The 14,596-nt window shown below is 41.8% G+C and overlaps 1 protein-coding gene across 9 annotated transcripts in view; it reads left to right on the top strand.

The window, feature by feature from the left end:
* The window catches only part of SCN8A (sodium voltage-gated channel alpha subunit 8), a 61,891-nt gene that overhangs the window by 33,214 nt on the left and 14,081 nt on the right, over window positions 1–14,596 (top strand). For all 9 annotated transcript variants that reach the window (XM_030037175.2, XM_030037171.1, XM_030037176.2 and 6 more), the window contains 9 exons: window positions 486–621; window positions 2,575–2,813; window positions 3,239–3,412; window positions 4,370–4,726; window positions 5,867–6,337; window positions 6,721–6,838; window positions 7,536–7,690; window positions 8,612–8,785; window positions 12,875–12,997. In XM_030037175.2, coding sequence (XP_029893035.1) covers window positions 486–621; window positions 2,575–2,813; window positions 3,239–3,412; window positions 4,370–4,726; window positions 5,867–6,337; window positions 6,721–6,838; window positions 7,536–7,690; window positions 8,612–8,785; window positions 12,875–12,997 — 1,947 coding nt within the window. The remainder of the gene's footprint in view (window positions 1–485; window positions 622–2,574; window positions 2,814–3,238; window positions 3,413–4,369; window positions 4,727–5,866; window positions 6,338–6,720; window positions 6,839–7,535; window positions 7,691–8,611; window positions 8,786–12,874; window positions 12,998–14,596) is intronic.

The raw sequence follows: 14,596 nt of genomic DNA, 5'->3' as shown, positions 1-14,596 counted from the left end.
TCGGATAGTGATGTGACCGAGCTTCTTTTATTCTAATTTTGAGATGCAGATTTTTAAATAAATGTTGATACTGTCAAATGCTCAGTTCTTAACCCTTATTAATTTGGGTGCCTCAAATGAGGCTGAGGTGGAGTTCACACTGACCAGACGGGTTGTAAAGTGGCCCAGTTAAAAGAGTCACTGCCCGTCTGTGCTGTTTGGTAGTAGTACAGAGCGTAAATTACTTTGTCCTATAGCAGTCTTCATTAGAAATGTTCTTTAAAATATAGTCCTTAATTTGTCTAAGGCTGCAAAGCACTGGTGCTAGCAGAAATGAGGGCTTGAGTTTTGGTTTGACCACTTACATAATGTAGGAAAGTGAGAAGGATGGCAGGAACAAAGATGTTTTTCTCTCTTGGGCGTACGTGCCACATTTCTAGGCTGAGAGTATGTAAAATACTGGGAAGACGTAAGAGTTTGTATTAATCATCATATGAATTTTGCAGGGTACTACTGAAATCGAAATTAGAAAGAAACCTGGTGGGTCTCTCTTGGTCTCAATGGATCAGGTGAATGCATCCTATGGAAGAAAGGATCGAACCAACAGTGTAATGACCGGGTTGACAAATACCCTTGTTGAGGGTAGGTATGGCTTGGAGGTGTGCCTTTGGTATTTTTCAGTATGTATGTATCGATTGCCATCTCGTGGTGTGCTGTAGGAAGACAACACCTGGCAGTTACAGGATAATTCCTCACACCACATCTGCCCTAGATTCCCTGTGCTGGAGCTGTGCTCGCTGTCCCTCTGCATGGCCAGAGGTGTGGCTGGTCACAAAATACGGATATGGACACACGTGTCTGCTCAGTTTGTCCAAGAGGATGCCAAATGGTCATGTTAAACTTCATGAGATGGCTTCCTAGTGGCTTAGGGGATTAGAGCGATAGCTGGTCTATAAGGGAGCTGGTGAGGGGTGTGGGGGGGGAGTACAAGCTCAGGTCAGGCCCTGTCTGTTCGGGCAAGTGCGGCACAGCAGAGATCAGTTTTGAGCCTTGGGTACCTGACACAGGACGTGCATGCCCTTCAGATATACGGAATTTAGCTATCCCTGCTTTCAAGTAGTACATATTCATGCATTGGTTTTGCCTAAACCTGCTGCTTTTGAGTCATTATTGATATGGAAGTATTTATTGGACTTTATTTTACTTGGTTTTGCATCTGAAATATATAGATACAGAGGTAAGGACAACAAAGAGTTGTGATTTTACAATAATGAATACACTGTGTGGAGATTATAGGAGTAAGACAATGTCTGATACAGGTGTTCTGTCTTCTGCCATCTCCCAAGGACTGGAGAGACCCTCCTTGGCTTACAGTCTGTGGGAGAGAGAGATTTGAGCTATGCTAAGAGCTGAAATGTGACAGCTGTCAGAAGAGAAAGGGACTTCTGCATGACGGAAATTCTGAAATGGACAGCACACAGAGATTAGATTTCCAAATATGTTATGCGGGACCCAGCAAGAATTTATGAACAGCAGCCATATGAGGTTGATGATCTCAAATTCTTGCTGTCTCCTGCAATAAAATTGTATGAAAACTAAATATACTTAGAAACAGAGCGAGGTTCTGCTGCTGCTTCCCTCCTGCGCAAACGCCTACAGGCTACAGTGCTACGGGCCTCTTTTTTAACTTTAGAAATTCCAAGGCAACTAAATACTAAGCAACCAGAGAACCAATGAAAAAGAGAGCACAGTGGTCCTTCCCTGCCGATAAAAAAAAAAATCTTCAGCATGAACAGCTGTATAGCCTGAATGGAACCACTGCAAGTCAAAGAATAGAGGGGGGGAACTCCTGATTTATAATTTTTTTTCCCCTAAACACTTGAAATAAGCCAGTGTAAAAAAAAATGGACACGGCATCATGTTTGATTTCTGTAAATGGATGTGGTTAGTCTTAATCAGGTTATTCCTGTTTAAAATCCTTTGCAGCATTATGTCATATATTTCCTCTTTTAGACCGTGTCTGCATTCAGCACAGAATTCATTTAAGTTATTTAAAAACTGGCACCAAAGACAGTTTAGAAACTGTAACTTCGATTTAAACTGGTTTACCTTGATCAGTTCTGAGTTAAATATATCCCTTCATTTAAAAGAATTTGGATTGAATCAGAAGATCCACGCGGGTCTGTTGCACAGGTTTAGAACTGCACTTCCTGGTAACCTCGTGCAGATGTGTGTAACCTCTTGTGTAGGGACGAAGGAGAAGTCGGTGAAGCTCAGTACAAAGGCTTGACCTAACTCTCCTGGTGTGGCAATCTGCATGATTGGCCATGATCGTAAGGTTCATGGCTTAGTAAGTCTTTGTCTTAAGCTATTGCCAAGCATCCCGGAGTTCTTTTGTTTTGAGTGTTGTATGTACATACGGCAAAATGTATCTTTGGCCCAAGAATATTGAACTGTTGTGCAAGCAGGGAGACACGAGAGGGGTTCATGACAGGCAAGACCAGGCAGTATTTTACCCATGCTGAGCGTCAGACAGATCCACCAACCTTAGAGGTGAAGACTGAACTCTGTTGCTGTTTTGGTTTGTAACTGTAGAGCTGGAAGAATCCCAGAGGAAGTGTCCCCCTTGCTGGTACAAATTTGCCAACACGTTCTTGATCTGGGAATGCCACCCGTACTGGATCAAGCTGAAGGAGATAGTGAACTTAATTGTCATGGATCCTTTTGTTGACTTGGCCATCACCATCTGTATTGTGCTGAACACTTTGTTCATGGCAATGGAGCACCATCCTATGACCCCAGAGTTTGAACACGTGCTCTCCGTAGGAAATCTGGTAAGATAGTATTGGTAAATATTCCTTACAGATCTGCTCCTACTGGGATGCATTGCTTGTTAATGTAGTCTTAGACTGAAAGAACTGCTATTCCAGACTCTAGAGGACACTGAGCTATGTGAGCTTGCCCTCACTGCAGTCTGTGGCAACTCAGAGACGTTTGCTAAGCGTGCACTTCTCTGGTCAGAATTTGTTACTACTTAAAAATCCATCTGTTAGTTCCTGGTATGCCTGAGTAGGTCAATGATATTTGTGCTGCGTTGGAGGAGAAAAGACTACTGCAGACAAGCACAGGGCATTGCATAGGCTGCATGTTTGAATTGGTGTGACAAATTGCATCATTCAATGTTTAGCCTGAAGATCAGAAAATGAACAAAAGCGAATCTTTGCCTGTTCTTTGTTTGTCTGTCTCCTCACTGCTCCAGGTTTTCACTGGAATTTTCACAGCAGAAATGTTCCTGAAGCTCATTGCCATGGATCCTTACTATTATTTCCAAGAAGGCTGGAACATCTTTGATGGATTTATTGTCTCCCTCAGTTTAATGGAACTGAGTCTAGCAGATGTGGAAGGACTTTCTGTGCTGCGATCTTTCCGATTGGTATTCCATATTCCAGTTCTTTTTGAATGTTACTAACTTGGAGCTACTAGAAAGCTTTTTACAGGAAAAAAGGCAAAACACACTTTTTTCTAGTTTGGGGGAGGACAGAGATGGAGTAGTATAATTTTTGTGGTCTCTTCTTACTTCACAACTGCTGTTTACGAGATCTGAGCAACAGCTCTTTGCATTTAGGCAGTGAAGGATGACTTGGGAGGTATCTTGGTGTAGAGTACTTAATATGGGTGGAGATGGTCCATGTTAGAATGCACCTCTTATTTCATGTGTCAAATTTGGTAGGTTGTGTGTTACAGTATAATAAAAGTGCTGAATACCTACAGCCTTCGTGTGCCTTAACTTGTGCTGTCAGTGGTTAAGCTTTTGAAAATGAAATTATGAAAACCGCAAGGTTAGATTTTGGGGCACAGAGAGCCACAGCTGAGGTTGGATTTTCCAAGGAGCGCAGTACTCCGAAGCTCCTGCTTATATCCAGCTTCAGAAAGTCTGTCTCCAAATGAGATCCTTTGGAAATTAAACTTTGATTGTGTGTTCTGGATATGCCAGGAAAACAAGTCCTTTTTTCCAGGGGAGGATGAGAAGGATTCAGGAAAGAGAAAAGTAATTTTTTGTGACACACACCCTTCAAATAAGTCACCTGACTTCCTTAATGTTGCAAAGTTTGCAAAGCAAGAGGGAAGCTCCATACTTTTCCTTTGTAAAGGGAGATCACCATGTAGGGGATAACTAAGCACAAAATACAGGAGGCCAAATTCAAAGAGAAGTTAAGCATTTCCTACTCCCACTGACTTCAGTAGCAGAAGCATGGGCTTATGTTTACATAAAATACAAGACGGTTGCCATTCAGGAGGTTCTGTCTGATTTTCCTCTTTCTTTAAGATGAAATTAAATTAAGTGTCATTTGTCTGTTTTGTTTTTTTGGTTTGGTTGGTTTTTTTGTAGCTGAGAGTCTTCAAACTGGCCAAGTCCTGGCCCACTCTGAACATGCTGATAAAAATCATCGGTAACTCAGTGGGTGCTTTGGGGAACTTGACCTTGGTGCTAGCCATCATCGTGTTCATCTTTGCTGTGGTGGGCATGCAGCTCTTCGGCAAAAGCTACAAGGAGTGTGTCTGCAAGATCAATCCGGAGTGTGAGCTACCCCGCTGGCACATGCACGATTTCTTCCACTCCTTCCTTATTGTCTTCCGTGTGTTGTGTGGGGAATGGATTGAGACCATGTGGGATTGTATGGAAGTAGCAGGACAGGCCATGTGCTTGATTGTCTTCATGATGGTCATGGTCATCGGAAATTTAGTGGTCAGTAAATGGTTACTGAGGGTCTTTATTGGTTGCCTCTGGGTGGGGTAGAATGTGGGGAGACTGGACTAAGGAGTAATGATTTGTGAGTCTGTTCCAGCTCTCTTGGGGTCCTTCATGGCCTTTGACATATGACCAGTCCTGTTGACTTTGGTAGCACAATATTAAGGATGTGCTTTGCTTGATCAGGGCCTTAAACAGCTGCCCACAAATAAAGCATCCAAGCACTTTGCAATAAAAGCTGGAGGTATGAAACCCTCAGTCAAAGGGGACAGACGCACACCTTGCCTGGGGGCATAAAAGAAGCAAAACCTGCCTTTTCAAACGCCAGGAGAGGAAATAATTTGGTACACAGGGGAAGGTCCCAAAGTGTTAAAATCAGGTTGGAAGTTTCTTCCAAAATCTGCCCACTAGCTCAATCATGAGGTACAGTTTTGTGCAAGAATCGGCTGGTGAAATTGCACGGCCTGTTGTGTGGGAGGTTAGACTAGATCATGATGTTTCCTTCTGGTCTTAAATTTTATGAAGAAAAGTCTATGGAGGAAAATGTAAGCAAGGAGGAAGTAGTGTGAACAGTTGCATGTCTTCAAAGTGGTGTTGTGAGCTCTCTCTGAGAGGACTTGTCTTGCCAAGGGATTTTGACAAAATAAGTCTTGGGGACTATTGCTAGACGTGGGCAAAGAAATAGAGCTGGGAGTGATTGCCTAAAATGCCTAGATTTGGCCCATTTCCTTTGAGCTAGAGATGGGACTAAACCAGTAACGCTGAATTTAAATCCCTTGGATGGCTGCTGCTTAAATCCCTCTCTTTTAACATCTGCGGTCTGGATCCTGCAAAGGGCTCTATGTCAGGGACCCTTTTACCTGCACCGAATCCCTGGGAACCCCAGCAGAGTTGTGTGCTGCACAGGGCTCCCCCGTTCATGGAACGCATTGCAGGATCAGTGTCTTGTTCCTTGAGTCCTGGGTACCTCGATAGGTCTATGGGCACCAGAGCTGGTTCTCAGTGTGGTGTCTGGAGACTTAGCTCTGCAGCCCCTGTTAACATCAGCAGGACTTGGGTGGCTAAATACTCATATTCAGCTTTGGAAAAATAACCCTCGTGTGTCAGCTCTGCCAAGCGTGACCTCTTCTCTTTCAGGTGCTGAACCTGTTCTTGGCCTTGCTGCTGAGCTCCTTCAGCGCAGACAACTTAGCAGCAACAGATGACGATGGGGAGATGAACAACTTGCAGATTTCTGTTATTCGTATCAAGAAAGGCATTGCCTGGACCAAGGCAAAAGTGCGTGAGTTCATGCAGGCTCATTTCAAGCAGAGAGAGGCAGATGAGGTCAAACCCTTGGATGAATTGTATGACAAGAAGGTGAACTGCATCGCTAACCATACAGGGGCTGATATCAACAGAGACATTGATTATCAGAAGAATGGGAATGGCACGACGAGTGGAATTGGGAGCAGTGTGGAGAAGTACATAATAGACGAAGATCACATGTCCTTCATTAATAACCCCAATCTCACTGTCCGGGTACCTATTGCTGTAGGTGAATCGGATTTTGAAAATCTCAACACAGAAGATTTCAGCAGTGATACAGATCCTGATGGCAGCAAAGAGGTAGGATGAAATGCTAAAAATTCATTCTAGTCATTTGACCCTCCTGTGAGTGCCTGGAAGCATCTTGGGAGGGAGAACTAGATAGTTCCAGCACAAAACTTCGGTTTATAGTATGATGTTGTTTTTGCCCTCAGGACAGAAGTTTCTTGTGCTAGTTGCTCTATGGAAAGCCACAAATACTTGTAAATATATATAATATAAATACTTAATACTGTCTGTCCTGTTAATGTGAGATGCAAGCTGGGTCAGGATCTTAGTGAGGTGAAGTGAGGAAACAACTTTCATGACAGTACATCTGGTGAACAAATCGCTGAGTCATCATGAAGTTTGATATTTGTTGGGAACTAATTATAGATTGGATTGGGTTTTATTTTGTGTTCAAGAAACTTGATGATACCAGCTCCTCTGAAGGTAGCACCATTGACATAAAGCCTGAAGTGGAAGAAGTCCCTGTGGAGGCACCAGAGGAGTATCTGGACCCAGACGCATGCTTCACAGAAGGTAAGCTGACTAGGAGTGTAGAAAGAAGCCTCCGAGCTGTTTCGGGGACCTGTCAGCTGTAAGCTTACCTTAAGGTTAGGTCTTAGTTTGGATCAGGGCTGGTTGTCAGCTTATTTTCAGACCCTTCTTGGACCCTAGTGAACTAGTTTAGAAGAATTTGCAAAGTGAAGGCCTTGGAGATATAGTTGCCATTGCAAGGATGTACATGACCTATGCATAGGGCAAGTTGATCTTTTGTACAACTGACACCTTGAGTACTTAGAAGCAGAAGAATCTGGCTTCTGGTCGGGGGTGGGTTTTGGTTTTTTTTTTTTTCCCTTCTGTCGCTGGCCTCAATGTCTTTCAGCAACTGATCCATTACAGGTATTCCCATGGCAAAGATATTTTAAATGGTTCAAGGTTATTTTATCAGCAAGTTTTCCATTCCTCTTCTGTGAAATTCATGGATACCTCACCAAATATAACGAGCTTAATCTGTTCATAAGTTGATGTTAATTCAGGTGCCCAGATACAGAAGTGGTGAAAGTAATCATAAAATCCTCAAGAATGCAAGAGTTTTAACTGAAATTCAGTGTGTTTAATATTGTTGGCATCAAAACTGCTTCTAGACAATGACAGTTTTATGTTCTTACATTAAATCATCTGTTACCTAACAAAATTTGGGCTTATATTCCTTTGTGCACTATCCCCATTCCAGGTTGTATGCAGCGCTGTAAGTGTTGTCAGGTCAATATTGAGGAAGGGCTGGGGAAGTCTTGGTGGACCTTGAGGAAGACTTGTTTTCTGATTGTGGAACATAATTGGTTTGAGACTTTCATCATCTTTATGATCCTACTGAGCAGTGGTGCTCTGGTGAGTAAAATACAGAAATACGTGTAGCCGAGTGGTGTTAAGCTAGGGGACTTCTAATTGGGAAAGCTGTATATAGGAAATTTGGTGAAAAAGCAAGCAATGATGATTCTTACCCAGAAAATAACACAGCTCTGTTGTGGTAGGTACTGGACAAAAGCCTTTTTAAATGATTTTTGTTTAGTTTGAATTAATAATGAAGACTAAAAGCCTGCAAATCTGGGTTCTAATCGTAGCATGACTAGAAACATGGGGATTTGGGGCAAAAATCAGACTGTATCTATGTCTCATTTTCACATTACCGAACAAGAATATTTATATTTCCTTTTCTTCACTTTCTCATGTTTGCAGAGCTTCTTGACCTCGTGGTGTTAAATAGATACAAATAATCACTATGTATGTTTGTTTTCACACAGTACACTATTTTGTAGATAGGGTTATACAACAAACATGTTCAAGCATGTTACGAATTTTAGGACAGAAGTCCACAACAATTCATATCCCACAGCAGTAGCCTGGTTTTCTTTACATGCACAGCTTTCATAGTAATTAACAGTCTGATTGCCAATGAACTCGGCCCTTTTGGATGTCCTGAGTGCTGAGCTGCAGAGAAAACTTGCTTCTGCGTGTTACTGTGGTGATACCAGTAGCTGAACATTTTAGATATAAAGGCTTGTACTCAGATCCCTAAAAGGCGGAGAAGTTCTTGTGTTACTTATTCAGGAGTTTCCTTTTTTTTTGCGGTTTTTATGTTTTTTTGGTTTGGTGTTGCAGTGTTGCAACTACTACAGCAGATAAGGTGCACTGTATAAGAAATGTAATTCCACTGCTCATCTCAGTATGGTTTGAACAAGCTGCTGGATAATGACATTGAACTATGGAATAAATCCTATGGAATGACTTGAGTACCTTGTTATTTCCCAGGCTTTTGAGGATATTTACATAGAACAGAGAAAAACCATCCGGACCATCCTGGAGTATGCGGACAAGGTCTTCACTTACATTTTCATCCTGGAAATGTTGCTGAAATGGTGTGCTTATGGATTCGTCAAGTTCTTCACTAACGCCTGGTGCTGGCTGGATTTCCTCATTGTGGCTGTATGTATCCTCTCCTCCTTATTTCTGGTTGGAAAAAAATGTTAATTAGAAGAATGCTGGGGTAATGTTTTCTCCTGAGAAGTGTCCTAACTGAATCATATATTTAATGAGGATTCAATCCCAGGTATCTGTAAGTTTCCCAAACAGGGATAAAACCCTTGAGCCTGTTAAGTATCGCTAGTGTTTCCTGTGCAACTGTGGAATTTCTGCCCTGCAGGTCCTAATGAGCCTGCAGAGACAAAGGAGGGTTTTCCAGCCCTTGGCTCTTTTGCTCCACTGAAAATACTGTTTCTAAGAGGTCTGCCCATGTGTTGAGCTACCAGAAGGTGTTAACAGTGAGAGAACTTGTGCAGACATGGTATTCCTTGGTGACGCTCTCTTTCTGTAATTGTTTGCTTGCCTTATTAACGATGGGGGCATAATGAAGCAGGCAAAGTCTTCCCATCCTACCACCTAGCAAGGTCTGTTGTTCTGAACGTTGGGCGCGTGTATTTGTGAAAATTTGAGTACTTTGAAAGCTTATTATGCAAAATGAAGTTCAACATCATCCTTCTTCTGTTAAAAAGATCTAATGCCCAGGAGAGAAAAAGCAGGACCACATCAAAGAGCAAAGACAGCTTGCTGATAAGTGATCGTAGCATGAACAAGGGAAACAGTTGGTCTGGACAGATCAGCACATGATCACCCTGGAATTCCCCTGCAGAACATCTTGGTAGGGAGAATAAATTTGAGAATTAAAAGAAGAAAGACAATAGAGAGGTGTTAGCAATAAATTTGACTCTGAAGCATAGCAAGGGCATTTAAAATAAATGGAATTTATGCTGTCAAAAGTGGCAGAAAATTATGGAATTTGATAGGACTTGAAGTCCAAAGAATTGCAAAAAAAGGAACTGTAGAATCCCAAGTGCTTGGATTCTTCTAAAATGTTTCATCACATCCAGTTGTGAATCAGTGTCCTTAGTGAATGCCCCAAAAGCAAGTATAAAAAAAAAAAAAAAAAAAATCCAGGCTTCTCATTTGGAACATTTTGAATATGATTCAGTTATGCCAAGTTGCTGTTCAGTGACATTATCACTCTGGAAATATTTCTGAGTAGGTGGAGGAACTATGCTTGGAATTCAGGGGCAGAAGTGACTCAAGATGTCTACATTTCCTGTGGAAAACTGAATTTTTTAATTTTTTTTTTTTTTTAAAGTCCTCTCTGATCCCCTTAACACCTTTCCTTTTAACACACATCTTGAAGCAGTAACTCTTGTTTTCTGAAAATAACCCTGTATCTCTTTCACTGCCTTAAGATGAAGTATAAGTGCTAGTATGGAAACTAATGTAAGCTACCATCTATTCTTCTGTACTGCGTTGAGGAGAGGGTTTCAGCAAATGAAATTCTTTGGGGTATTGAATTAAAAAGATGACCACCAGCTGAGCACAAAAATAGCATTCACAGTCCTTATGCTTCATGTTGTGAGTTGAATTCCAGCTGTTGGGAACAAAGTGCAGTTTAATTGACAGATGTGTTACAAGTTTCATTTTCTTCCCAAGTATCTGGCTGCTGGTGGAGTAAAGATAAGAAACCTCCCAGTCAGGTAACACATTTACAGAGAGTGAACAAGTGCATATCTACAAGGATCCTGAATTCCCAGTGCTTTAGGAGAAATTTCTCTTTTCACTTGGTGTCATAGACAGGAGAGTTGCACAGTTGTGTCTACAAAAAATCTGAAATGTGAATTTAAGATGCCAAAATATTACTCGACAAAATCTCAGCTATGCATCGTGTCCTCTATCTGTTAAATCACATTTTTTTAAACAACTTTTCTAATGTGACGTAGATGGGGTTCGAGTGAAATCAGGATGGCAGCCGTAACTAATAGAGAATAAGCCTTTGCATCATAACAACGCTCTTGAATGTTATTTTTCAGGTTTGATAGCATTGTCAAATAACCCTTCTCCTCTGATTCCCAAAGCTTGCTGGGTGTATTTGTGAAGACAAAGTCTTTTTCTGGGTAATAATGAAGGCTTCTGCTTTTCAGTCAATCTGGAATTCCTTTTGTCTGACATCGGTGCCTGCTGTGTCTTCTGTCGGAGTGTCCCAAGAGAATAATACTGAAAAGACCCCATGAAAGTTAAAACAGCCTTTAGACGTTTTACTGCCGTTGTGTTAGTTTCCTACTCGGGACCGGGGCATTATCCCAAGGGGAAGAAGCTGTAAAAGTGAGGATTCAGTGAAGCCTGTACCCTGTATTATATTTACGGGGTAAAATGCTGTATTTCTCTGTATATGGACCTTACAGCCCATACCTCCAAATCCCATCCGTATTTTGAAATTTGGGACCAGGACTTTAATGTACCAGCGTGGCTGTGGGCTTGGTCCCTTCCCGAGTACGCTGATTTTGCTTCACAAAGTCTTTGTTGTAAACCTTTGGGACACCCTTAGCATGTTTTTAATGAGTGTAATTTTAAAATCAGAAAACCACATGGAAAAAAGAGAGAGCTGTGTTGCCATATGTTGTGGCCACTTATTTTGGGGCAGATATGAAGACAGAAAAAGTGTGAAGCACATGCACAAACAGTAAAATGAGATGAAGTTTCTATGTTTTCCCACATGTTCATGCATTTGAAAACTGGTTCTGAAATTTCCCTGGAATATGTGTGGAATAAGAATCGTCCTTATAATTAATTTCACGTTATTATCTTAATATCCCTTTATTTAAAAAGAATGATAAATAGGAAGTGTCCTATTCTGAGAATTAAGCTAAAAAACCCCACCTGTTATAGGAGGAGGTCTCATGTTTTTCCATTATTTGTTACTGTATATTGATGGTTTTTTTTTTTTTCCTTGAAGAAGGTTGATATATCTGTTCTTATCTGTGTCTGTAATGTGATACTAGCCAAAAATGGAAGATAGTGGGATGCTGATGAAATGGTGTCTGTAGATACTCTTTACATATGGCCAAGTCATGTCTGATCTAATCTAAAGAGTTTTCCATTGACTCGCGTGGGGAATGGACTGCTGCCCTAAACACACATGCCAGGTCAAAAAGTAGATGGCCCCATGCTTTCAGGCTTTTGGTAGTACAGGGCTTAATCCTGTGGGACCCTGAGCTGCCCTCAGTACCCTTTGGTTAAGGGTATTTGGTAATTCACAAGTGTAGAGCTTAAAGCTGATTCCAGGCTGCTAAAGGAAATAGGTGGTCTTTGTGGTTATGGTGTTGAAAAATAGATATAAGAATGCTGTCCCAAGCTGTGTCATAGTTTCAGTGTATGAGCCTGAGCAACCACACAATTGCTCTACACCTCAGTTTGCCCATCTGTAAAATGGGCTTACCTATCCTCATCCTCCCTCAGAGATGCTCACAAATGTCACTGCAACTTCAAGGAGGCAAAAAAAGCGCGCAACAGTTGCTCTGTATTACAAGCAGAAAAAACACAGCCATCCTTGGGTTTTCAGGCAGTAAATGTTGGAATTGGCTGCCTCAGCACCATGCGTGACGGGGTCAGTGTTTACGTTTTTCAGAATTATTTTGGCAGGAGCAAGCTCAGGCACACGTCCTGTCCCTGAAGGCCATTGCCACGGATGAAGCACCACCACTCAGCGTGAGCACGGTGGCTTGCTATACAAGTTGAGTGCAGTTTGTGCAGTGTGTGTATTTATCTGTATTCTTTCTCATAGGTACCTTTAAAATTTGTCTGGCTTAAATTTAATGGGAGCCGCTGGGATCCTGCAGACAGTAAAGGGCGAGGGTAAGGTTTTTGTCATCGTTTGGGCTCTTCCTTCCAACAGACCCCTTCTCCGTCTGTGTGTCTCTGCCTTTCTCTCACTTATCTTTCCCCTATGTTCTTTTCTTATGCCTTTCTCAACCGCATTATTTCCTTCCAGGTCGTTTCAGTCAAGTGAAGTAGGCAGCTGGTGTCATGTCTTCGGTATTTATTATGGGGGCCGCCCAGGCTGGCAGTCTGGGCTGGGCAATCAGTGCTAGGGGATTCATTCTAACAGTCTGGAACCTTTTTTTTCTTTTTCTTTTTCTTTTTTTCTTTCTTTTTTTCTTTCTTTTTTTTTTTTTTTTTTTTTTTTTCTCTCTATTTTCTGTGTAGGTCTCTTTAGTCAGCCTTATAGCTAATGCCCTGGGCTACTCGGAACTAGGTGCCATAAAGTCCCTTAGGACACTAAGAGCTTTGAGGCCTTTAAGAGCGTTGTCCCGATTTGAGGGGATGAGGGTAAGATGCCATTAGCAGCTGATCCTTCTGCATGCCTGTGGAGCGGTTTTTTTTAAGCATGCTAGAACTGATCAAAACTGGTGGAAAGAAAATTCCAAATAGAACCATGATGCAGCTGCTGACTCGATCACCTCTACCGTGGATGTCCCCTCACCCTGCCCACCGCTGCACCCTTCCCTCTTAAGAAAGGGAGATGCATTAAGCTGCCTCATTACATTAATTACTGGCCCAAACCACATGCCATTTGTAGACAATGTTAACACTTGGCTGTTCTCATTTAGCCTGGCTTTTACCTCTAGCATCTGAGGGGGCTTCTCAGCTGTAACTTTTTTTATCTAGGGAGAATCACCAGGTGCAAAGAAGCAGAATTTGAACCACCTCAGTGTCTCCAGCCCCTCTAGGTGTTGGCTGCTGGTGGAATTGGATTGAAAGACTTTATCTGAGGGGTTTTTAAAAATGCAATCTGCCTGCAAGGGGGTAAAAGGCTGCTTCCTTTCTCGGATCACTCAGGCCTTCAGGAAGGGACTGGCGGGGAGCTCAGCTGTTTGCAAAAAAGGCTTTGGTTTAATTCCTCTTGTTGCACCTTGTTGTTCTCGGTCCAGTCTGGTGGTGACTGGAAGCCTTGTCTGATAGTGAAGCTTTTCCTTTCCACTCCCTCCCTTTTACCATGCTTTACGGTCCCCTGTCCTGTCACTGTGGAACTAGCAACAAAGCACAAGCAAAGCATTGAACTTAACAAGCTTTCCTCAAATTGTTAGACAGCACCACTCTCTTGGGGATTTGAAATTAGTGCAGTGTCTTGCTACTTTGCCACTAATATTCTGTATTTTTTTCCATTTGGGATTGAAATAGTCTTATAAGAACATGCAAAAAAATTGTATGTTTCTGTTAAGTAAAGCATATGTTGTATTAATGGGTTTCCCAGTTGCTCTTAGAACAATAATGTAGGTCTTTCATGCTAAATCCTAGTTAGCTCACAATTAGAGATACTACAAGAGATAAAATTATGTATTAAAAAAAAAGGGAAGAGAATAGCAGTCGCAGTTTTACTTCAGGGTCTGACTGGAGCAATTCCACCTGGATCCTTCTGATCTCCTTTGAATTCGCTGTAGTATAACTGAGCACAAAATACAGCGTGAGAAAGGCAATGAGAGCTCATCAGGAATCCTCAAATTCCATAGGAAGCGATAGGAATAAATGATATAATAACAAATCCAAAGAGGGTTGTTTCTTCCCTAGTATGTTATCCTGCTATTATTTCTTTGTGTCAGTTAGCTTAATTCTAAACTTTATTCTATAATACAGGCACAAAGGATGAAAACTTTTCCATTGACACAAAGCCAGAGCTTTTGCTGGGCTGGCTTCAGGTCCCACCTGAGAGTATGATCACAAAGGAAAAGACCTAGCACTAAACCAGTAGATATTAAAAGCTATTTTTAAGCCGTGCTGGAGAGAAGCTGTGATTTCTAATGCACAATCAGGAAATGCGCATGCTTAAAGTGGGAGATTTTCACCACAGCAAAATTGATAGAGAGTTACGACTGCAGCCCTGTTAGTTACCTAAATCCAATTATTTTTCCTTTGTTTTGACTTGAAGAC

The sequence above is a fragment of the Aquila chrysaetos genome, chromosome 15, assembly GCF_900496995.4.
Source record: "Aquila chrysaetos chrysaetos chromosome 15, bAquChr1.4, whole genome shotgun sequence".
In the NCBI taxonomy this organism is placed as follows: domain Eukaryota; kingdom Metazoa; phylum Chordata; class Aves; order Accipitriformes; family Accipitridae; genus Aquila; species Aquila chrysaetos.
The sequence above is the reverse complement of the archived record's forward strand: the minus strand, read 5'-3'. Positions and strand labels throughout refer to the sequence as shown.